This window comes from Bombus vosnesenskii, unplaced genomic scaffold, assembly GCF_011952255.1.
Source record: "Bombus vosnesenskii isolate JDL3184/JDL3185 unplaced genomic scaffold, Bvos_JDL3184-5_v1.1 scf7180000013272, whole genome shotgun sequence".
Lineage (NCBI taxonomy): Eukaryota > Metazoa > Arthropoda > Insecta > Hymenoptera > Apidae > Bombus > Bombus vosnesenskii.
In genome coordinates, this window is record NW_022882930.1 from 4,751,743 (window position 1) to 4,774,589 (window position 22,847).

Genomic DNA, 22,847 nt, shown 5'->3' on the forward strand with positions numbered 1-22,847 from the left:
ATGAAATGCAGCTACAACTTGAAGTATTATTTAATATTATTGAGATGAATTCTTACAATATTTATGTATATTAATGTTATAGCAAATACGTTGTAAAATTATAGTAAGATGACAGATAATACTGATAGAGTAATGCATATAATTCATATCATTTCATTAAATTTTCTTTAGCTTAATCGTTTTCATAAATTAGTTGCATTTGTTCATGACTGATAATTATAAATCTACTAAGAATAATCGATCGGAACAAATTAAGTACCTTTATTGAAATTAATAGCTCACCCTTGTTAGATTTTAAATATACAAAATTTCATAGTTATTGCATTTATTGGCAATGCTTTATAATAAATCAATATGAAAAGCAATTTGTTTTGTAATGCTAGAATTATTCACGCTTCCTACATCGTTAATTTTATTTTATAAAATACTAATTTAAAAAATTGCTAATTGATCTTCTAAATAAGTCTATCTTTTTGATCTCTAGATGCTACTTTAATTTACAAAAGTATTTATCGATAAATAAAAATAACAGACGTTTGATAAAATATAATTTAATAAATAAGAAAGTAATGTGATAGTGAAATTATGACACCTAAATAATTTAAGTGTTACATTGCACGTAGCGCTGATAACGCATCAGTGATTCGTCGCAATTCTCCTTCATTATTTTTCAGCTTTTCTTTGTTATTATTTTGTACATCGAATGGTACTTTAACGTTATAATCAGGAACTTCCATAGCTTGTTTGGTTTTACGAATAGTATCTATTAATTGCTCCTCCTTCTTGCTAAGTTTCTCTAGTTCTTTCTTTGGATCAATTAAACCCTTGAACACGTACAAATTTTATAATTAAACCCAACTGCTATATATTAACATTAGCTTTTTAATTTATCTTAATAATAATAATTATTTTTACCTTCAATAGTAGATGTACTTGAACTTTATCTGTGACAGTAATGATAGCACATCCTGTTGGTGGTTCCTCCATATTAAGATTAGAATAAGCAAGGGTTTCTATCAATAATCTATATTCCAGAAGCTTTTCTTTCAAGTTATTACTACTACATACAAGAAATGCTTCAGTCTTTATTTTGTTCGGTAAGTTATACGTTGCACGCGCTGATCGAATATTCTTTATTACTTTGTTGGCAAAATCAACGTCTTTCTCTATTTCTTTGTTTCTCCAATCACACTATAAATCGATCATACAATCATATACTTTTATGTATACAGAAGTTGTGACAAATGAAACAAAAAATATGCTAATACCTCTGATACTTCTGGATATGGACTAACGCAAACACTGGGATAAAGCTGCTTCTTGCGAGGTAAACGTTGATAAAGTTCTTCCGTTATAAATGGCATGAAGGGACTTAACAACCTTAATCCTACATCTAGCGTCTTAAATAAGACTTTTCTTGCTGCATACTGTCTCTTGTTATTATTACCTTGAAAGACTGGTTTCAAATACTCCTAAATAGTAATACATACTAATAATATAATAATTGTATAAGAAAATTATGTATTAAGAAACTTAAATATATAATTATATACAAACCAAGTAAACATCACATAAATCATACAACCAAAGATTATAGCAGGCAGTAGTGGCAGTTGGAAAATCATATTGTGCCATTGCTTCGTCACAGATTTTTACTGCACAACTTACACGAGAGAGCATCCAAGAGTCTATATTTGTTTCACAATGTAGCTAATGATACAAAAATCGATATTTTTATCTAAGTGTATTGATTTTTTATACTGATTTATTGGAATATTATTTACCTGTTTCCTACTGTTATTGTGATCGTGTATTTTACAACCACACTGAGGTAATATTTTACCTTCTTCTACACGAAACATAGATCGTTCTTGTTCACTGTAAGATGCCACATGTTTATACCAACGATGTAAATGAGGATAGTTTCTTAAATCAGTACCCAATCTGGTAAAATATTGGTGAACTTTTGTGTCAATTTGTGAAGGGTTATATCCATCTAAATAAGGATAGTCTGCCAAGTAATTATTTAACGCATCTTGCACGCAGTTTTCTTTTAAAGTGTTTTGATACCAATCATTATCACCTATCATATTATCATTGCGGACATCATTAATTGTCTACAATAAAGAAAATGGTAACAATTTTGAAAACCTTCTATGATTAAGAATGTTAAAATTAAGTTTTACCGATTGAACGTCTTCATCATAATCGAAATTAGAGTCTAGGTACATGAGAGAGAATTTCGTCGCATTCCATATTTTATTACAGAAAAATCGATATCCTTGTACGCGAAGAATATCAAGATTAATATCGCGACCTTGCATGGTGTAAGCGCAAAGTGCAAACCTTAAAGCATCGGTCCCACACTCAGGAATTCCTTGTGGATAGTCACGTTTTTGTCCCTCTATAGCATATTTAAGTTCTTTTGGATCCAAATTTGAATCCATCAGTTGTTTATGAAGATTCTAAATGAAAGTAATTAGCTAACAAATAATCTCGCCAAAGTGAAAAAAGAAATGGCAGATAAAATGTATACCTCTAATGATATCCCATTAATCACATCCATAGGATCTATAACATTTCCCAACGATTTGCTCATTTTCCTTCCATGAGCATCTCGTACCATAGCATGCAAATATACTTCTCTGTAAAAGCATTCTTTTAGATGTATGATTATGAAAAATTAAATATAAGAATAAAAATATGTACCTAAACGGTAATTTCCCTAATAACTTTTGACCCAAAAAGACCATCCTGGCTACCCAGAAAAATAAAATATCATGTCCAGTTTCTAGTAATGTACCAGGATAAAATGCTTCAAGTTCTTCTGTCTAAAGTATAATTATTTTATTTTAATATTAAACAATGAAACTAACTAGTACATAAGTAAGTTAATGAAAGAAATAATTTGTATGTATACCTTATCTGGCCATCCAAATATCGAGAATGGGAAGAGACCTGAAGAGAACCATGTATCCAGTACGTCAGGATCTTGCTCAACAATAATATTATCTACATTTGTACCTAACTGCTTTGCAGCTTTTTCCTTAGCTTCATTTTCTGAATGTGCACTCACCCAATAATCATCTGACTAAAGAATATGAATTTGTATGATAAGTGCAAAGAAACTTAATTTGATATTTTAATTACCTTTATGTTTTCGGGTATATTAATTATTTTGACACAATAAGCAGGAATACGATGACCCCACCATAATTGACGAGATATACACCAATCTCTTATATTTTCCATCCAATGATACCAAATTTTTTTGTACTGATCAGGAATAATTTTTAGTTCACCGGATTTCACTGCATCCATTGCTTTTGCAGCCATTTCACTACATTTTACGTACCTAATAATAAAAACGATAAATGTAATTTATTCTATTATGTGTTTTAATGATTATAAATGTGTAACTATTAAACTACCATTGAGGCTTCATCAAAGGTTCAACAACGTCTTTAGATCTACTACATATTGGCACTACCATAGGATTGTCCTTGATTTCAATGAACAAATTTCTTGCAGTTAATTCTTTTATTATAGCTGTTCTGGCATGGAATCGTTTCATTCCCTGAACAAAGAAAATATGTTAAAGATGTCAATTCATTTTTAAATCAAAAAATAAAACATGATGTATAATATACTGTAAATTGTCCATAATCTCCAATAATATTTCCATTATCGTCGAAGATAGTAATAAATGGTAAATTATATCTCTTTCCCACTTCATAATCATTAGGATCATGAGCTGGTGTAATCTTTACAGCACCTGTAAAAAAAGAATTTTAAATTAACATTGCTTTAGTAAGATTTCTTATTAGATTAGTAGTACTGACCTGTTCCAAATTCCATTTCAACAAATTCATCGGGTATAATTGGTAACTTTCTGTCACAAAATGGATGTTGTACATATTTTCCAATTAAATGAGCATATCTAGTATCTTTTGGATGAACAGCAACAGCTGTATCCCCAAGCATCGTTTCAATACGGGTGGTAGCTACTATTATTTTCTCTTCAGAACCTATCACTTTATAGGCGAATAATACTAAAACTCCAAATTCTATTTTTTCTTGATATCCAGGAATTGAAAGCAATGTCCGACCAGTTAATTCAAGTTTATCAACCTACATAAAGTAAATGTTAAATTCAGAAAAAAACAATCGTAAAGTTAATGGTCATTTGCTATTTAGTCAAAGATATTTACTTCTATATCGGATATAGCGCTTTTTAATGTGCATGACCAATTGACTAATCTATTGCTTCTATAAATTACACCTTCATCGTGCAACCTTATAAATGCTTCTGTAACAGCATAACATAATTTTGGATCCATAGTAAAACAAACCCTGTCCCAATCAAATGATCCTCCCAGTTTCTTCAACTGCAAGTAAATTCTGTTTCCTTTTCTAAAATGTATAATATATATAGATGTGCCATATATTTACATTATACGTAATCTATTTAAACATACTCTTCTTTCCATTTCCAAACTTTTTCTATGAAATTTTCTCTTCCTATATCATGACGTGTCTTCTTTTCCTCTCTCCAAAGTTTCTTTTCAACCACCACTTGAGTAGCAATACCTGCATGATCGCAACCTGGATTCCATAGTGTTGTACGTCCTTTCATACGATTCCTTGTAAATTAGAAAAAATTTTTGCACAAGATTATTATTTACAAATGATTACATTACAATACTTGAGCAAAACAAGTTATATTGCTTTACATTTCCACGCAATCAACTACATATTTCTATACAGTTTATACTATAGTTCAGGTATTATTTTACCATCTTGTAATAGCATCTTCTACAGCATTAGTTAAAGCATGTCCAAGATGAAGAAATCCAGTTACATTAGGAGGAGGTATCACCATGACAAACTTTCCTTTAGGATTTAATTGCAATATATTTTTTCTCTGCATATAAAAATTATAAAATGAGACAAAGAAAGCAAGCTCTGGACTAATTCTTTATTAAAATATGTTTCTGTTACATACACCATATTCTGGCTTAAAGAAACCTTCCTTTTCCCACCATGCATACCATGCAGCTTCAACATATTTTGGACTGTATGCATCAGGCATCGCACATGTAGTATCTTTCTTATCTCCCAAAGGTGTATTTACCATGTATATAGCTGATTCTTTGCATTCCTTTTTCTTTTCAATTTTCTGAAAAGTAAAAACATTTTGAAAATTAAAAACAGAAACAAAACTTTTTTGTTAACGAAAAGGTTACGAATTGCGTAACAAAAAAAAGAAGGCCATATGGATAATATGAAACTTAATAATTGAAAATAGGTGAAGGTGAAAGATTTTAATAATCTTACTTCGTTCTTTTCTTTTACTTTTGGAGCTTTGTCACTTTCTTTCTTTTCCTGTTTCTGTTTGAACTTCTCTAATTTTGCCTGTTTTTTCGCCTCCTTCTGTAATTGTTTCGCACTCTTCTGCGGGGTTTCAGTTTCCCCGTTTATTTCCTCAGTTTTCATATCAACCATCCTGCCAATTTTAATTTACGTTCTTTCTGAACATTCAATTACTGTAACATGAATCGACTGACGACACACTTTAAAAAATTGTAACATCAACCACGCACTTTCTCTACACTACCTATTAACAGGAGACTGCAGCCAATTCATTGTTGTAACCACATACCGCACGTACGTACCCAACAAAGTACGTGTATTTATTCATACTTATTCTGTTGCATTTCTTTCGATAAACACAAGGTGGCACGGAGATAAAAATTAAGTTGCAGTTCTAGATTATAGTTTTATTCAAAGGAATAGAAATAAAAAACCTAAAATCCCTAAACGTATTGACCATGGAGCACGACCATATAAACAGGTCCCAACTCTTATTTACTAAAACCAGAGATGAAATTCTCTCTTCAGAGAAAACCGTCCGAAAATTGAGTCGTAAAAAATTAACATGGAAGACAACAAAGCTTTCGTTCTTGTGAGGTAGCAAATGCCTTTGTCTCTATCTGAGACATTCATAACTTGCCATGCATTCTTGTCTTCAATATTGATTTTCACGGTTTTCCCTAGGATGTAGTATATGAATGTCGAGATCTGTTTATGAAATCGTATGGAGATTATTCGAAACATTTATAGCTATGTAAGGTCATGGCACTTTCTAACAAAAAATATTAATTGAAACACAAGTAATATAGCAAACCGTTACGTACAGGTGTACTTAAAATAAATAAAATGAAACGCTACAAATGGACATATTATTATTATTTCCTATGTTCATGGTACGCCAAATGCTTATATCTGGTAAAATTTCTAATCAACCATATTTCTCCCTAGATTTCGATCACATGGTTTTATTTATTTTTCCTAACTCAACTTATTCGACAATATATGAAATTATACATAAAATTTAGAATGTTCAATGAGAAATAGAGAAGCGAGTAAACCATCTATTTCATTTAATGAATTATCAGTTGTGTATATTTATTGTAAATTTTACTTTATATTGAAAAATTTCGTTAAACACTGTTAGTGTCTGCGTTTATTTAACTCTATCATTTATTGTTCGTGCCAAGCACATGTAATCGTTTTACCGGTTCATGCATATGAAAAAATAACCTATATAATATTGTATACATAGAGAAATTAGTGAAAAATTGTTATGCAATTTAGAATATTAATTGATAAACCGGTTTCTTTGATGTCAAGTTTTTAAACAAAGAACAAACTATAATGGATCGTACGAGTATAGGAAATTCACTAGGAAGAAATTTAACGTCTCCGCGAAAACGCATGTCAATCGTTCAATCCTTAAGAAAAAATAATTCGTTAGTTTTTTATAAATATTACAAATTCAGATTAATGGAACTTTGCTTATAAATTAGTATTTCTATGGATCTGCCTTATCTTTTTTTGTAGAGCGATAAGTGTATCCGGACGATCGAATCAGTCAGTGCAGATAATATGTAAAACGCCGAACCATGTTGTAGAAAGTTTCGGATCCTCCTTGCCTGTACTTGTTACGGAAGCTTTAACATTTGTAGATAGAAACACAGCTGTTAGCGTTAATATTTCAATAGATGGTTGGGCTTGGCTTGTATGTGGTCGTAGACTGCTTGTGTGGCAATGTAAGGCCACTATCCATGATTCAAAACAAAGGAGAACTTTTAAGAGCCAATGCAGAGAGTTATTGTTGCCTCAAAGTGATTTAGCTCACAAAGCAGAATGCATAGCTGTGTGGTTGCCTCCAGGCCATCAGGTATTTAAATTAAGCATTAACTAAAAATTATTATTATTAACATCTAATTTTTAAAATCATTAGGTGCCTAGTTGCATGGCTGTTTCTCCTGAAGGTATTGTACGGTTCTGGGTTAGCGTTGCCCATGAAGGATCTTCTGTAGAAACAAGTGCAGAACTTGCTGGGCAAGAAGTCGATTGTCTTACTTATATTCCTGGTCATGGTTGTATTTTAGCTACAACCACATGCACAGTAGCATTGTTACAACCACAGTTTGTAGGTGGTAAGAATAGTATCAACTGTCAGGTTCTTAGAACAAGTCAAGGATGGCTAGGTGGTATAGGAAGAAGAATGACTTCTCTTATATTTGGAGCTATACCTCAATCTCCAGTCACAGAAACTGTAAACTTTACATAATTATATATATATATATATATATAACTACATTTTTAATAACAGATATAATACAAAAAATATAAAATACAGCAAATGTGTTTTTGTTTCATAGAAATTAGTAAAAGTTACTTGCACAACCTTAGGAGATAGAGGATCAAGGGTTCTTATTTTAGCTGGCTCATCTTTGCAATATTGGTCTTTCCCACATAATGAGCAAGAGAAGATGGAGTTTGATGAAGATATTGGGTACATTATTTCACAAACTTTCCAACGAGAAATTTGGGTATGTAGAATGTTGTACATATAAAGAGTATTATGTTCATTCATTTATTTTATTTTAGAAATCAAGTGCATGCAACCCACAAAATATGGAAACCTGGTTGATTGATATGCAACCATGTAATGAAGGAATAGTTTTTTTAATGGCAGCCCATTGTGCTGATGCATCACCTCTTATTGAATTTGCACTTGGTAATAATTGAAAAAATTTAGATTCACTTTATTATACTTTTATTACACAAAATAATCAAATATGTCGTAGGTTTGATACAGCTATCTGGTATAACGTTAGCAAATACATTTAAATGGTTTATACCAGTTAAAATTGATTCCATTTCGTATCATAATGATGTTGAATCAACTTTAGTTTCTTACCATTTTATACTACATGGTTGGGAAGCCATTATATACAATCAGTATGAAGTGCTTGTTGTGAACTGTAAGTTAAAATTTATTGTAGGATTTTATGTAGAATTCTTTTATAGTGTTAAATAAAAACATTTTAGGTATATCCGAGCACGAACAAGATAAGATAGATTTAGTGCGAGGCGGAGAAGATAGTATTCTTGGTGGTGCACTATGTTCAGGAACTCCAGTTTTATTTACTAAGAATTTCGGATTAGTTTCCGTCATACCGTCGGATTTTATATCGCAAGATTTTAATTTGTTCGTTTTTTTTTACATACACCTTAAAAGCAAATAATTTTATTAAGAATAAAATCAATAAATTTTTTAGGAGTTATACAGACAATGTTAATACAAGTGTGGATTATAATTATCGACCTAGTTCAGCTGCACAAAATTTTAATAGTCTTATCAGTAATGAAGAAGTTCAAGATATGTATTACAGTTCTGATTGTGCTACACAATTGCGTGCTGCATTTCTCCTTAGTTTACGGCAAAGTGAGGTAAATTTGTTTTACATCGTTTTAAGGTCAATAGTTGTTAACATAATCATTCTGTTGCAGGCTCAGTGTGAAGATATTTTATTACAACTCTTTCCTTTGCAAGAAGAACCAGTAATGGATATAGATGCTAATCTCGACACACTGATTTTAAAAGTTGCTAGAGATCTGATAGACGATTATCCAGCAAATGATCCACGTTGGTCAAATCACAGAGATTTGTGTAATTAAATTTTATATATTTCGTATTTAAATACAAATGTTTGCGCAAATTTCAATAATTATATATTGTTATAGCTATGACGATAAATGCAGTCACCTCTATGCAAATACCTAATCAACTAGAAGGGAAGCAGAAAGCCATAGATTTATTTACAACATTTCTAAAAGAACATGATCTATGGAACAGAGTAAGTTTATTCATCATAATATTATAATTAAATGTATAATACATATGAATATAATATTGTTTGTTTCAGTTCTGTGCTGTTACTTATAGAGGACTAATTATGTCTACACCACACGTTCTTGCAGAATATGCAGAAAAGATAGTTGCGGCACTAACTATATATAATCTCCAGAACAAGTAAATTTTTTCAATATGTATTTTTGTATATGAGCTTTCTTTCTATGGATAAATTGTCATTTTTGTTTATTTCAAGGTATACAGATATTATAGATACTATAATAGAACAAACTTTAAGCCCTGAAGCGTACATATCTGACGAATTAACAGCACGTGATATATTTTATCGTCAAGTCAGTACTGTACATCGTTTTCTTCCTACTTTAGTAAACAATGCATCAGAAGTAACTCAGTCTGAAAGACCCATCCAACAAGTAGCACATTATATTATGCAAGTAAACGCTATATTATTAGTAAGTATATATCTAATACGACTTTAGTAATAAAACAGACAAAATAATGTTAAAGTACAATTGTTAAATACATGCTGCTAATAGGGTATCCTGCATGAAGTGGTGAAATACCGGCAACATAATGCTGAACGATTTATTCCTACGAGATGTTCGAACGGAATAACTGAGTATCTTCCATGGACAGCTGCAGTTGGAAAACATGGGTTAAGAAATTGTCTCAACACAATGGTTAATATTTATATATTATAACTTTTCATAGCAAAAATAAGAAAATCATTATTAGAGAAAGATTTCTTCAGTATTTAATTTTTTATTTCAGTATAATGTAACTCTCAAGCATGGCATAACTGGAAGCAACGATTCAACAGTGAGAAATGAATTATATGAACAATTAGTAAGTTATATAGACTTAATATTAGATGGCCGAAAATGTCATTTAGAAAGTGTTAAGGGTACAGAAAAGTTTGAAATACTTTTAAAGCAATACGAAACAGATCGAATGAATCTAATTCAACCTTTAAGTATGTATTCTTTGTTAATTATAATTTATGTCGATAGAACTAGATATTCATACTAAATAATTTGCAGTAAAGGAAGAACAATACGATAGTGCTGCAATGTTAGCTGAAAAGTATTGTGATTTTGCGTCCCTGATACAGATATGCGAATTAACTAACAATAAAAGCCAACTGGATGGATATATGAAAAAATTTGCAGCTCAAGATTTCGTAGGATTTTTATTCTCATGGTAAGCTTCTTTTATAGACAATAATATAGGAACAAATATCTTCATTTGTATTATAATATTTTTTTATCATAGGTACGTGAAAGATGGTCGCCAGGGTCAGTTAGTAGAGAAATGTAGACGCGGAGGTACCATTGAATTGTCAGAAAAGTTGGCAGAACATCCAACTCTATCATGGGTACAATCTGCTCTCACGGACGATTTACGCTTTGCTGCTAATACGCTTTATTCTTTAGCAATTCAAGAAAGTGAATTAGTGACACGTAAGAAGGTACACACTCGTTATATTCTATTTTTTAAGCTATTTAAATATTTTTATTTATGAACTACTCATCTTTTTTACAGTCCATACTTTCTTTAGCAAAATTGGCCCTTCTTGCTTCGGATGATTTAGAAGAAGAAGTGAAAGACTGTGTAAAAAGAATCAATAATGAATTAGCGCTAGTAGCTTATCAAGAGGAATTACCAACTCAAGTACTTACTACATATGGTTATGATGTAGAAAAATTACAAGTATTTACACCGACTGAATTAATTACGGTACTTTATTCGACTATAAAATACATTTATTTTATAAAACACTTGATATAAATATCACATATATAATTGATGTAGTTGTACACATCTGAGGATAATATTGATGCAAATGAGTACGACTTCAAGAAAGCTCTTGATTTGCTTGAGTATGTGGAGCAAGAAGATGAAAAAGTGTCATTGAAATTGCAAATTTGGGCACGAGCTGCTAAACGGGATCAGTGGGATACCCTAGGAAAGAATCCTGAACAACAAGTACAAGAAACAATATTTTTCAAATTAATGGACCTTGCACATTTTACTGGTACCTTATTAATTTTCGATTTAAAAAAATAATTTAATTATTTAAGTTAAGTAATATATACCAATAAAATATATTCTGTTTTATTTATAACAAGGTGATCAAGTAAACGAATTTCTTCCACCAGTTGATATGCTTTTGGTAGAACCTGAATTGGGAGATCTTGCTGCATCGAGTAATTTTCAATTCCTCATCAAATTTGTGTATGAGTATGCATATAGCAATTATTAATCTACCTGAACAATTGTAAGTAAAGACAAAATTTGTATTTTTCTAAGTAATAAATAAATTTCTACGCAATATAATAGTATAAATTTTATAGTAAAAAATTTTATAAGTATCCACAGAAAAACTTGAAATATAATAAATTTCACATGAATACTCGAAATACAAATAAGGCTGAAATATTTAATGAGATCAATACTGCATTTTTATCCGCAGAATTATCATAATGAACATTTTGCTGATTCGTTCTTATGATATATCTTACTTGATCCGGTGTTTTACAGTCTATTTCTGAAATTTTTATTATATTAAAAAAACTTTGCTAGATGTATTATTCGTAATAGCTAATAGTTACCTGCACATTTATATAAAGAAGTTACGTTTTGCGTACGAAGATAAAAATTAGGACAAGACGAAGTACTAGTACATTTAAAGTGATCAGTTAATGTAACTTCTTTGTAACCAGATAATTCTGCACATTGTAAATTTTGTTTATCATTAGGTTCAAATCCTACCCATATACAGGCATTCATTGTACCATAGCCAAAGGTATGAATCTGAAAAATTAATATTATAATACGAATGAAAAGCAAAGTAACGATATTTGTAAAACAGTTCGTTTTTTTAAATACAAACCGTAACTATTATCTTTTTCATATTTCGTTTCCAGTGTGAATGTATTCTGTAAGTAATAGATTTTGAAGGACTAATATAATCCTCCCATTGGGGAATGACATTTTTATTCATATTTACATCTGCAATTGTCGCAGGTCGTAGTGTTCGTGGAACTAAAAATGTACAGAGAGAGAGAGAGAAGAAAATAAATATTTTACATTTAAAATTTTATGATATATATCATATTGATTACTTAAGTAGTAAAACGTACTTCTCGATACGTATTGAGTAATAGTGTCAATATTGGAATTTTTTATTATATAATCTTCCTCCCATAAAGTAAATGATTCAAATAAATTTTCGTTATATGGGGATACATAATATACAAAATGAACTTCTGAAAAGTTAATGGAAAAAGAGATTATTGAAATTAACTTTTTGTAATTCATGTTTTAAATTTATATATTTACCTGGATGAGCGTGTTTTAGTTGACGCAATAATATTATTACTGAGTCTTTCTCATTATTGGACATGTGAGCTAATGGAATTAAGAGTATAACTACCTGACCAAAATTTCCAATTATTTGATTTTTGTAATTGTACTCCCAAGTTCTTTTCAAGTAAATAGATACCGTTTCCAAAACTCGGGTATAATTAAATTTCGTAGGCCCTATAAATATATTATTTATCATCACATAAAAGAAAGTAATAAATATTTTTATGAAACAATCAATCTTACACGTTGTATTAGTAAAATTGTTTAATGCTTGAAACGCAATTGATGGACTGTTTGTAACATTTAACAACCATTCTCCTGAAGTACCATGTATTATTCCCATTTTTGATCCATACATTGATACATCCAAATCTTGTATAAGAGTTCTAAAACATACAGAGTTGTAGAAATAAAAGTATAAAATACAATATGAAATATGATATACACTGTAGCTTACGAAAGAAAGTCTACTGTATATTCTATTGTCCATGCACCATCGAATACAATCAGTGCTTCTACTTGAGATTGATTTATTTGATGACAAGGTAATTTAGGGAACAAATGATTCCTTGCATAAGAATAAAATTTTTCAATTGCAATATCAACCAGTTGTTGCAATGCTTCAGGAGAAATATACGCAATGCTTTTACGATAAGCTAACATCTGAGCTATGGCATAAGTCTTACAAACGATATTTGCAAATTAAAATATAGGATAATATAGATATAAATATACTATAATTTCATTGATAATTATAAGTAACCTGTTCATTTAAAATAGTCTTTGGCACTGCATATAAAAAGGCTTGTGCTCGATCGCAAGCTTTCACGTTTGCATTAAACGTGACACCTTCATATGAGTAATACATTTCCAAAATTTGACTAAGTCGAAGGCTGTAAAAGTCCTGAATCCAGGTTGGTAAATAAGTTGCAATAATCATCCCTGAAAAATTTTACACATAAATATTTGATAGATATTTAAAAATACAGAAGATATCGTTAATTTACCATCAATGCCTCCTATTAATTCAGCTCGAGTTGCATCAAAATTGTTATGTAAACTTGTAAGATAATAAATTGTCGGACGCATCATACTTTGCCAGAATCCTGTTGCACCGAGAGTCATATTATTTGCTAGTAAAGGTCCTTGGTACACAACCATTTCCGCTAATTCGCCTAATTAAACAGGATCTTCGGTACATTAATACCACATAACACATGTATATCATTATATAGTATGTAATGTAAAGTATAACATAACAATATTTTATACCTGCAATTGTTGCCAACCATATATTATCAATTTTCATAGATGAAACATTTAAAGTATTGTACCACATAAATGGTTTATGAATCGCTCGACTTCTTGGAAGAACAAAATCGACCTCTTCTTCATTAAATTGTAAACTATATGTATCTGTAGAATTGATTTCTAATGTAAAAGGAACATTATCAAATGAAACTTTACGATAAAAATATAGTATAATGATATAAAATAAGTATAATGATGTTATACCTGAAGGAGGTATATCCAAACTTGTGATTAATTGATTTACAGCAACATTTTGATGTTGGAGAGATGCAGCAATTGCTCCTATAATTGCACCAGGAGTAATAGTACCATATTGTGTTAGAACCACTCCTTGTTGTCTTGGACAATTCCATGTATCATTAAACATAGTATTACCTGAATAATAATTTTTTATTCTTATTACTTTAAATATCTTCTTCCCTTTTTAATAATTACCTGTTAGTTTTTCTGTGATATGACTACATGATTTATGTTTGCTTTTATTGTAAGGTTCCAAAATTGTATTTGAAACAGCTTCATGAAGCATACATCGCTCTTCTTGTGAAAGTATATGAATTGGCAAAGCTTTTGTATTTCCTGGAACTAATTCTTTTATCAATTCATGTTTAATATGTTGTGTTCCAGTCCCACTGAATGGAAGTACATCTTCTGTAACTTGAATATTCTGTTGATATTCAACACCATCGAACTTAAATCTGTAATTTATAAAATATATTTACTATTTTGCAATAAAACAAACAGATATTAATAATTAGATGTTACTAATAATTAGATTGACCTGTGTAATATTGATGAAGACATTATTCTCATATCTGTTATTGAATAAGATTGTTTTTCCATCTTCTGTATGATGTCTACTAATATACGCAAGTTCAATGGAAGTCGGGGATTTAATATTCCATTATTTCTATAACATTCTCTGAGTGATTTTGGTATAGTTGTTTGCGACCATATTAATTGTAATTCTATTATGTAAAAAAATGCTTAGTATAAAATTATAATTTTACAACTAATGTATTTTACAACTAATATATATATTAATATATATTGTAACAACTTACCGCACCATATTATCAGTAATACAATTTTATTAAATGCCATAATTACATTATTAAAAAGACATACTATATTATTGAAAATCTAACATTTACACTTTGTTCATATCTATTTGAATCTTATAATGATTCACTGACATGTACAAATCAAAAAAACTCATCGTCTATTTGATACTTGATAAGATAATCATAAGTAGAAACACCTAGATTTTTTTAATGAAATTCTTAAGTTTACAAAGAGATTTTTAATTATTAACAATTCTAGTCGACTATTATACTATAAATATTAATTTAAATTTAAATTAGGAAGGAATTATTATATTGCTTTAATAAAAATTTATTTATTTGTATAATAAAATATACTAATATTTAATTTTTAAAGAATGTAATATATACAAACAATAATAGACAAAATTATTTAATTAATTTAATTATTCAATTAATTATTGATTGACTCTATTTGTTTTGGAATTTTGAAAATACCTGTTTTAGTAAAGATACCTGTAATAAAGTTGGAGTTGTTACTCATGTATTATCTTATCTAATAGGTATCATGATATCTTTGGATAGGTGTGGTATATTGCTTTGCTGAACAGAGTTGGAAAGATATCATACATTCTGTATTGGAAGTAACTGAAAATCATTTGCGGTAAGTATTTTATAATTTCCTAAATGTAATTTCATTGTTTTATAGCTGTTTCTTCAAGTATAAAATATATTTAGCTAAATACAATATATTCATATATATTTTTATATTAGCTTGTATTACTTTGTGGTAATCAATATAATGATATTAAATTATAGGAAGTTAATATTAATTTCACATTTTATACAAATCCAGTTGCAGTAAAATGGCAAAATTTTGGTATTTTCTTATCTTTATCACTTTAAGTAAGTACTTTTTATCAATAAATTATAAAGTCCAAAGCAATATAGCTTGTTACAAAATTTTATTATTGTTTACTTTTAGCTGTACGTGCACAAGAGAATGCAGCTCGAAATCTTTCACCATCTCTTCGAGAATGTTATGACAACAAATATCTTTTGGAAAGAGATAATAGACTGCCGCACTCTTTAAATACGTTCATTGCGATACTTCGTAAAATTGAAAATACAGAAGGTCTTAATATGGATCTGAGAAGTTTATCTGTTGCACTTCTGCATCGGTAAGTTCAATATATGCTTTAGAGAAATAGTAATATTGAGTAAAGAGATAATTTTATTGAATCTGATTTACAGTTTTCGACAAGATGGTATTGCTCCGAATCCTGCTATTCCTAATCAAGATGGAATATCACCCTTTGCACCAATTGCTCATCAATTTTATCGTTTTGCTCAAACTCTACGTCTTATACCAGGAGATGCTCTCACGTTTCCTAATAATAGTATCACAGATGTTGAAAGGGTATGTATGTAATTTAGACTGTCATATTATTTTGTATATATTTCCCTAATAGTTAACTATTACATTGCAGTGTACGTTACACTTTATGTTATCAAGTAGTATTGAAATTTTTCAAAGAGGGGACGAAACAAAAGTTTGTAGACTTGCTGATACGTACAGATATCCGAGGGATATTAAAAATAACGATAAGGCAATGATTAAAAATACTGCTAATGATGTAGAAACTTTATCATCTGATGAAATGTAAGTAGAAAAAGTCCGCATAATGTAATTGATATCAGAAATAAAATATAATTTTTATACAGAAAAAGTATGACTAACGGGAGAAATGAAGGTAACAATGTTACGGTTGATCCAAACTCGCGATACCCAGAAGTACCGCCTAATCATCCAGATAGTGCACGGTATAGAGGTACAGAACCACTATCTCTTAGTGAATGCCCTGTAGAAAATGGTGTTGTAAAAACTCCGTAAGTTAATAATTTATTGAAACAATTAGATGAATTTAATTCATTATTTTATTAAAATATATACGTTTTTAGATGGGGTACAACTTCGTTTGGCTTAGTACTAGCTGGAATAGCTGCAGCTACACAACCAGAAACAACCAGACTTCCCGAGTTGCTATCAGCGGATGTTTTAAAAAAGAACAATTCAGATGTAATGGATCGATCTTTAGAAAACAAGTGGCTTGCGACTCTAGCTGGTAATATTAATCTTTTGAGATATAAATCATTAATAAATTATTCTATAAAATACATGATATTCATTATTGAAATTATAGGAGATTTGGCAGAAGTAGCTTTAAGGCAAGGCCCTAAAAATAAAGATATCAAACTTAATGTTGGATTAAATGGCCATTGGAATTCCACTGCTTTGCCACGATGGTATTTCTTGAATTCTAACAGTAATTATGAGATGACAACAGCAGAAATCAGAGGAGATTTAGATGGCTTAATTTTGGCCAATGAAACTGGCAAATGGTATTCTAGAATACCTAATTTGAGGCTTTCACAAATTTTTGACATGTACTATAGTCCAGTAGGATTCTTTGACTCATCTATTAGAGCATGCAATCGGAGAACACTGTTCACATCTGTTGCACCAAATGAAACATTGGTTGCACAGGTAAGTTAATTTTATATCTCAATATTAAAATGTTTAATTAGTTTATAAAACAAACATTTTTTGTTATTGTTAATATTCATTTTTTCAGACATATAGTGCTTCTATATTGTTAGAGGATCTAGCACACGCAACGCTTGAATATCCGATAATTGAAAAATTGTCAGTACAAGCAGTAAACGAATTAGTGAAATATGTGCGTAAGTATTAGAGATGAAATTTCATATAAATGATTCAGATATATTTGTTAGATTAAACATAAAAGATTTATTTGATATAATATTTTTATAGCTTCATCCATGAATAAAGATCTTTCATGTACTGACACGGATAAATTATGTAGTTTCAATCAAATGTCTGTCGATTTAACGATTATTTTGGACACAAATTGGGAATTCTCCATAATAAAACCTATTCTTGCACATTTATTGGAAAACATAAACATAAATCAATTTAATTCCAACTTCACATTAATAAATGGTCGAGATGGAACACCAATGATTAATAGTACTTCTAACATTTTGGATTTTCACGCCTATAATTCATCTCATTACTATGGAAATAGTATGTACTAAACATAAATTAATAATAAGTGATAAATTACAACAAAATTCGCTGTGAAATGATCTTTTTCAGGCACTCGTGGTTTTGATTTAGCTAAGTCGCTCAAAGAATTGGAAGCATATCTAAAAAATAAACTGAATGCCGAACGTGCTCGTGGTGTTGGTGGAGCACGTTCTGATATTGTTTTAATTGTTCCATATATTTCTGATATATCTAAAAATGACAAGCAATATTGCTTGCAAACTATATTGCGAATACGAGAATATATTCCAGGTAAAATTTTATATCACTACAATAAACTTTTGAATTAGATGAATACTTGTATAGTTTATTATTAATTATTCTTTCAGATACAATCATACTTTTTATGGCCTCATCCAAAGATCCGTGGTCCGATCTAGTACAAAATCATATGACAGATTTATTCTCTATTAGTACTTCTATTGGTAAAGACACAGAAGAAGCTTTAGAACCAATAACCAACATAGTTTCAAGAATGAAGCAAGGTAAACAAAGAAATATCAAACTGACATTAAACTTTTCATACATAAATTAAAAGAATGACCATGGTGTAAAATTTGTTATAGTTCCCAAGCGTTTATTTAATTCCCAATGTGGATCAGATTATATTTCATCTGGATCTTTGAATTCATATGATGATTATATTGTACCAAACGGTATTAGTTTTTATAAATTACATCCCAATTACTTTTTTAACCATAATACAGCAATAGTAAAAGTAAGTTCCTTTCTTTTTAAATATTATTAGTTATTCTATACTATATATACACAACTCGCGAAATCTAAAGACGAAAATCTAGAATAACAAAATTGCGTTGGAGACCTTATTTTCAAGAAAATCAACTTTACAAACTTTTCGAGCATACCATGTATAGTATTGGTAACTGGTGGTACAAGCGGAAAGGGGGTGATTCTACGCCAAAAAAGAAGTCGAAAATATAGAATAAAAATTCTTTTTTTAATTTCTTTTTAAATCTACAGTGAGATCCGTTATAACGAGACGTGATAAAGTGCACGCGTACCGAGCGAAAATTCAAAGTTGATTTTCTCGAAAATAAAAATTTTTCGCATAGAATCACCCCCTTTCCGCTTATACCACCAGTTACCAACCACCCTGTATATATATATATATATATATATATATATATATCACGTATAAGCGTAATTTCTGGCTGAACAAGAGACAATGGACAAGGGGTTATTCTACATACAAAAATAAATAAAAAAAACACAATAAAATTTTATTGTTTAAGGTTTCCTTTTGTGGAAAATAGAGTTCTGTTATTCTTGATTTTGTCTTATTTTGAGGTATAAAATTTCTTTCGACTTTACTTTATTTGGAATTTAGGACCACGGTATATACTATAGTAATATTATTAATATTATATCATTATAAATAATTATTTTCAGATCCAGGGCTCCGAATCAGATAGTTTAGTTGTGTGCTCATCACGAGCACCATTATACGCCAATGCAACAGAATCATCAAAATCATGTGCATCAATATCCAATGATGTACGTAGTATTACAGTTTCTTGTGCTGATGCTACTTTCATTCGTGATTGTCCACCACTATATATATCAGTAGCTTCAAACTCCACAAGTATTTCTTATAAATGTACTGGTAAGTACATTGACTCATTTTAAATTAAAATGACACAAAAATAATTTAATTGATGTTGATGATAAATAACATTTCCTTTTTAGATCCACGAGTTTGCAGAATTCCTACTATGATAAAATACACTATATCTTACGAAAACATGGTGTGTGCCAATGAAGCAATTAGATTTACATTTAATATTTCTATTTTGATGATAGTTTTAGTTGTATTAAATATGTAACAATTGGCAAATTTTATATATAAATTTAATGAAATGACTAATCGTATGAAAGTTTTTGAAACAAGCTTTAAGTGATGAAGGAAGATTTTATATCGAATATGTCCGTTTTTAAATAACGACATTCTACATAAAGATATGCATTCATTATTTATCAATTAGATTTTTGCAATATATCATAATATAAAAAGCAATTAGCTACATATACAATGTTTTTACACAACAGATTAAAATAACAATTTGTATATAAGTTTTATAAATAGTATATTACCTCTTATAACAGAAAATATACTATGCTTCAAATAAAAGGTTTACAAAGAGTAACTGTATGATCTATTCCACAGGCTACCTTTTTTACTTGTGCTCCTACAGTTACCTATAATACAAATTATCGTTCTTTATTACTATATTATTTTTTAATGACGAATATAATTTCTTTACCTTCAGTGGAAAATATTGGTCTTTCAAATCTCCTAATCCTAAAGACCCAAATTTGTTACAACCCCACATATACAAATCACCTGTATTCGTCAAAGCTGCAAGATGACTCATGCCACAAAATATCTTTACCACCTAGAAAAAAAATATATTATAATAACCTAATAAATATTCTATAACCTTAGAGTGAACTTACTTTTGTATTCTTCTGGTATGCATTATTTCCAAAAAGTACAGATGGAATTTTAATTGGTTGTTGAGATTTTTTGACTTCAGGACCAAAACCAAGAATACCATAACCCCATACATAAACTTCACCTGTATCTAATAAATTCATATATACAAATTGTATGATGCATGATTATAAAAATAATTAAACAATTGGATAAATGCTTACTATTTAAAATCATGCAAAAGCAACCACCACAGGCAATGTCTACAATATGACCTAATTTTTTCAATGCACTTAACTCTGTAGCTATGTTTATCTGTTGATTTTCACCTTCCATAAGTAACTGTGCATATTCAGAATTACCCCAACCAAATACATTTCCTTTATCTGTAACCATGTGTTCAAATAACTGTATAATATCTTGTTACTGTCTATTTTTACTCAAAATAAGACTGTATTAATACATGAATATTGCAGATACCGCTGAGTGCTAATACACAATCTGCAACGCATGCAACTTTTATAATATGTTGGCCAGCCAAATCTCCTTTCACCAAACTTGGTCTATGCTCATTTCGATAATGTGCCAATCCAGTTTGTCCATCTGCACCCCAACCAAACGTATACACTTCACCGGATTCTGTCAAGAGTATGCTATCATATAGCAGTAAGGAAGAATTCTCAAATATTGTAATGAACTATATGTAAAGTATTAAGAATTTCCATACCTATGATCTTGACCAGCTGTTACAGCTTTTATCTTTTTTTCCTTAATATTAGGTATATGATGGACAACTCTACTATTCTCATAATTTTCATTTAATATTATAGGGCGACCACATTGTCCATATGCATTATTTCCTAATGTGAATACACCTTCATTTGTTAATACCAACAAATGTGCTCTTCCAGCTGACATATCTAGGACTTTAGTAGAAGAATCTTTAATTGGTAAATTAATAGGTCTTGGCTCAGTTATTAATCCATTTGGGAATTTTTTATCTTTTTCATTGAAACCTAGTAGCATATTAAAAATTATATTTTAATATGAAAAGATATTTTTGATGAATTTATTGCTAAAAATAAAAGATGGCTTAAATTATAATTTTCTTACCAAGCTGGGAATCTGTATTTATTCCACTCCCATATAAAATATTTTTATCTTTGGATTTTACTGCAAAAGCAGTAAACCCATAACCACAAGTTATGTCCATTACCTCATGCTTTTCTCCAAAAGCTAATCTTTTAGGTCTCGGAATATAAGAAATACCATTTTCAAAAATCGTTGTTTTTAACGTACCAAGAGCACCATGTTCTGCCAAACCCCAAACATATATTCTATGTTCTCTTTCGTTACTTATTGGATACTGAAAAACTATATATCATAAATTAATAATTATTAACAAAAAAGAAAAGGAGTGTGTGCATATATGTATGCAGCACTTTCTCATTGATAAATATTTATGTTTAGAAATTTGTGTTCCATGTTTTGTACATTTTATTTAAATTTTTCTTATAGTTATTTTCTTTACCTGGCAAAGGTTTTGAAAGTGGTATTTTATTCTTGGTTTTACTAAATTCTATAATTCTGTTCGGTTGTTGTACATTTTTTTTCAAACTTGTTTTTATTGTGTTCAACATGTTTGTAGCCATTTACTGCTTAAGAAATTTTACAGATGTGTCATAAGCATCAAAAGTTAATGATTCGGATAAATTTCCTTGAATGATCAAGTTATCAATTTTTCGATAAATTTAATAAATTATAAAGCGTGTTTATTTTCAATAATCTTCTGAATACCGACTTGTATACTCTGTGAAACTTGTTAATAGCATAGATTTGATTTTCTCGTTGTTTTCCAATTTCCTTCTCACTACAGAATTAAAGGTTCTATCTCATGTGTAGCGATTACCGGCGAAGTATTGTATGTCAACGACATTTAAACGCGCGTAACTTGAATAATGAAATCATTAATTCATGTTTCATGAAAAAAATTGTAATGCATGTACTATTATCGTATTATATTATAGAATATAAAAACAATAAAAAATGAAATAATTTGGACGAAATTGAAATATTTATTATATTACATTGAATTTGTTCCTTCATTTTTACTAAAATGTTTAGTTTATGATAAAACGTTATTCCGAATTTTGATTAATGATACGATAACTGCTTTAAAATATGCAAATGGATAAATAATGGATAGGATATTTAGTTGGCAAAGAATTTGTGTAACATTCAAACAAGTAGAGATAATAAAAATGTGGTATGAAAAGGAATAAAAATCAGGAGAATTGTGATCAGCATGTTCCTATG

General features: G+C 29.6%; 5 protein-coding genes across 7 annotated transcripts; 2 read left to right on the forward strand and 3 right to left on the reverse strand.

Moving 5' to 3' along the window:
* Positions 1 to 239: 239 nt before the first annotated feature.
* LOC117231541 (valine--tRNA ligase) lies at positions 240 to 5,754 on the reverse strand. Of its 2 annotated transcripts, none has more exons than XM_033490080.1 (19): positions 5,604 to 5,754; positions 5,338 to 5,506; positions 5,006 to 5,179; positions 4,797 to 4,924; positions 4,479 to 4,643; positions 4,212 to 4,413; positions 3,843 to 4,131; positions 3,651 to 3,775; positions 3,432 to 3,577; positions 3,151 to 3,355; positions 2,921 to 3,091; positions 2,710 to 2,831; positions 2,537 to 2,645; positions 2,187 to 2,465; positions 1,785 to 2,117; positions 1,558 to 1,710; positions 1,269 to 1,472; positions 916 to 1,191; positions 240 to 824 (listed from the first exon to the last, which is right to left on the reverse strand). In XM_033490080.1, the coding sequence occupies exons 2-19, from the start codon at positions 5,503 to 5,505 to the stop codon at positions 609 to 611; spliced, it is 3,465 nt and encodes a 1,154-aa protein (XP_033345971.1). In that variant the 5' UTR covers position 5,506; positions 5,604 to 5,754; the 3' UTR covers positions 240 to 608. The 2 variants fall into 2 exon arrangements, with proteins under 2 accessions (XP_033345971.1, XP_033345969.1); XM_033490078.1 differs by having other exon boundaries at positions 5,618 to 5,706.
* A 587-nt stretch (positions 5,755 to 6,341) lies between these two features.
* On the forward strand, positions 6,342 to 11,568 carry LOC117231227 (nuclear pore complex protein Nup133). The gene is made up of 19 exons (XM_033489456.1): positions 6,342 to 6,812; positions 6,904 to 7,243; positions 7,307 to 7,624; positions 7,731 to 7,901; positions 7,960 to 8,089; positions 8,160 to 8,336; positions 8,404 to 8,563; positions 8,634 to 8,805; positions 8,866 to 9,025; positions 9,100 to 9,212; positions 9,282 to 9,388; positions 9,465 to 9,681; positions 9,766 to 9,909; positions 10,001 to 10,202; positions 10,270 to 10,429; positions 10,502 to 10,697; positions 10,772 to 10,966; positions 11,042 to 11,264; positions 11,359 to 11,568. Exons 1-19 carry the CDS (start codon positions 6,718 to 6,720, stop codon positions 11,490 to 11,492), a joined length of 3,414 nt encoding a protein of 1,137 aa, XP_033345347.1. The 5' UTR covers positions 6,342 to 6,717; the 3' UTR covers positions 11,493 to 11,568.
* LOC117231229 lies at positions 11,302 to 15,555 on the reverse strand. The gene is made up of 15 exons (XM_033489459.1): positions 15,466 to 15,555; positions 14,971 to 15,167; positions 14,688 to 14,874; positions 14,345 to 14,604; positions 14,114 to 14,284; positions 13,871 to 14,014; positions 13,606 to 13,773; positions 13,362 to 13,540; positions 13,056 to 13,279; positions 12,842 to 12,984; positions 12,572 to 12,772; positions 12,373 to 12,498; positions 12,123 to 12,274; positions 11,842 to 12,043; positions 11,302 to 11,777 (listed from the first exon to the last, which is right to left on the reverse strand). The coding sequence occupies exons 2-15, from the start codon at positions 15,008 to 15,010 to the stop codon at positions 11,632 to 11,634; spliced, it is 2,343 nt and encodes a 780-aa protein (XP_033345350.1). The 5' UTR covers positions 15,011 to 15,167; positions 15,466 to 15,555; the 3' UTR covers positions 11,302 to 11,631.
* Positions 15,505 to 20,240, forward strand: LOC117231228. Of its 2 annotated transcripts, none has more exons than XM_033489457.1 (15): positions 15,505 to 15,613; positions 15,806 to 15,855; positions 15,935 to 16,130; positions 16,204 to 16,369; positions 16,440 to 16,612; positions 16,675 to 16,839; positions 16,912 to 17,075; positions 17,154 to 17,497; positions 17,586 to 17,694; positions 17,786 to 18,058; positions 18,131 to 18,331; positions 18,409 to 18,564; positions 18,646 to 18,797; positions 19,490 to 19,703; positions 19,787 to 20,240. In XM_033489457.1, the coding sequence occupies exons 2-15, from the start codon at positions 15,816 to 15,818 to the stop codon at positions 19,921 to 19,923; spliced, it is 2,490 nt and encodes an 829-aa protein (XP_033345348.1). In that variant the 5' UTR covers positions 15,505 to 15,613; positions 15,806 to 15,815; the 3' UTR covers positions 19,924 to 20,240. The 2 variants fall into 2 exon arrangements, with proteins under 2 accessions (XP_033345348.1, XP_033345349.1); XM_033489458.1 differs by having other exon boundaries at positions 15,506 to 15,613; positions 15,769 to 15,855; positions 19,787 to 19,923.
* Positions 20,048 to 22,439, reverse strand: LOC117231230 (RCC1-like G exchanging factor-like protein). The gene is made up of 8 exons (XM_033489460.1): positions 22,063 to 22,439; positions 21,645 to 21,905; positions 21,259 to 21,547; positions 21,012 to 21,184; positions 20,756 to 20,917; positions 20,555 to 20,682; positions 20,362 to 20,493; positions 20,048 to 20,296 (listed from the first exon to the last, which is right to left on the reverse strand). The coding sequence occupies exons 1-8, from the start codon at positions 22,181 to 22,183 to the stop codon at positions 20,219 to 20,221; spliced, it is 1,344 nt and encodes a 447-aa protein (XP_033345351.1). The 5' UTR covers positions 22,184 to 22,439; the 3' UTR covers positions 20,048 to 20,218.
* Positions 22,440 to 22,847: the final 408 nt, after the last annotated feature.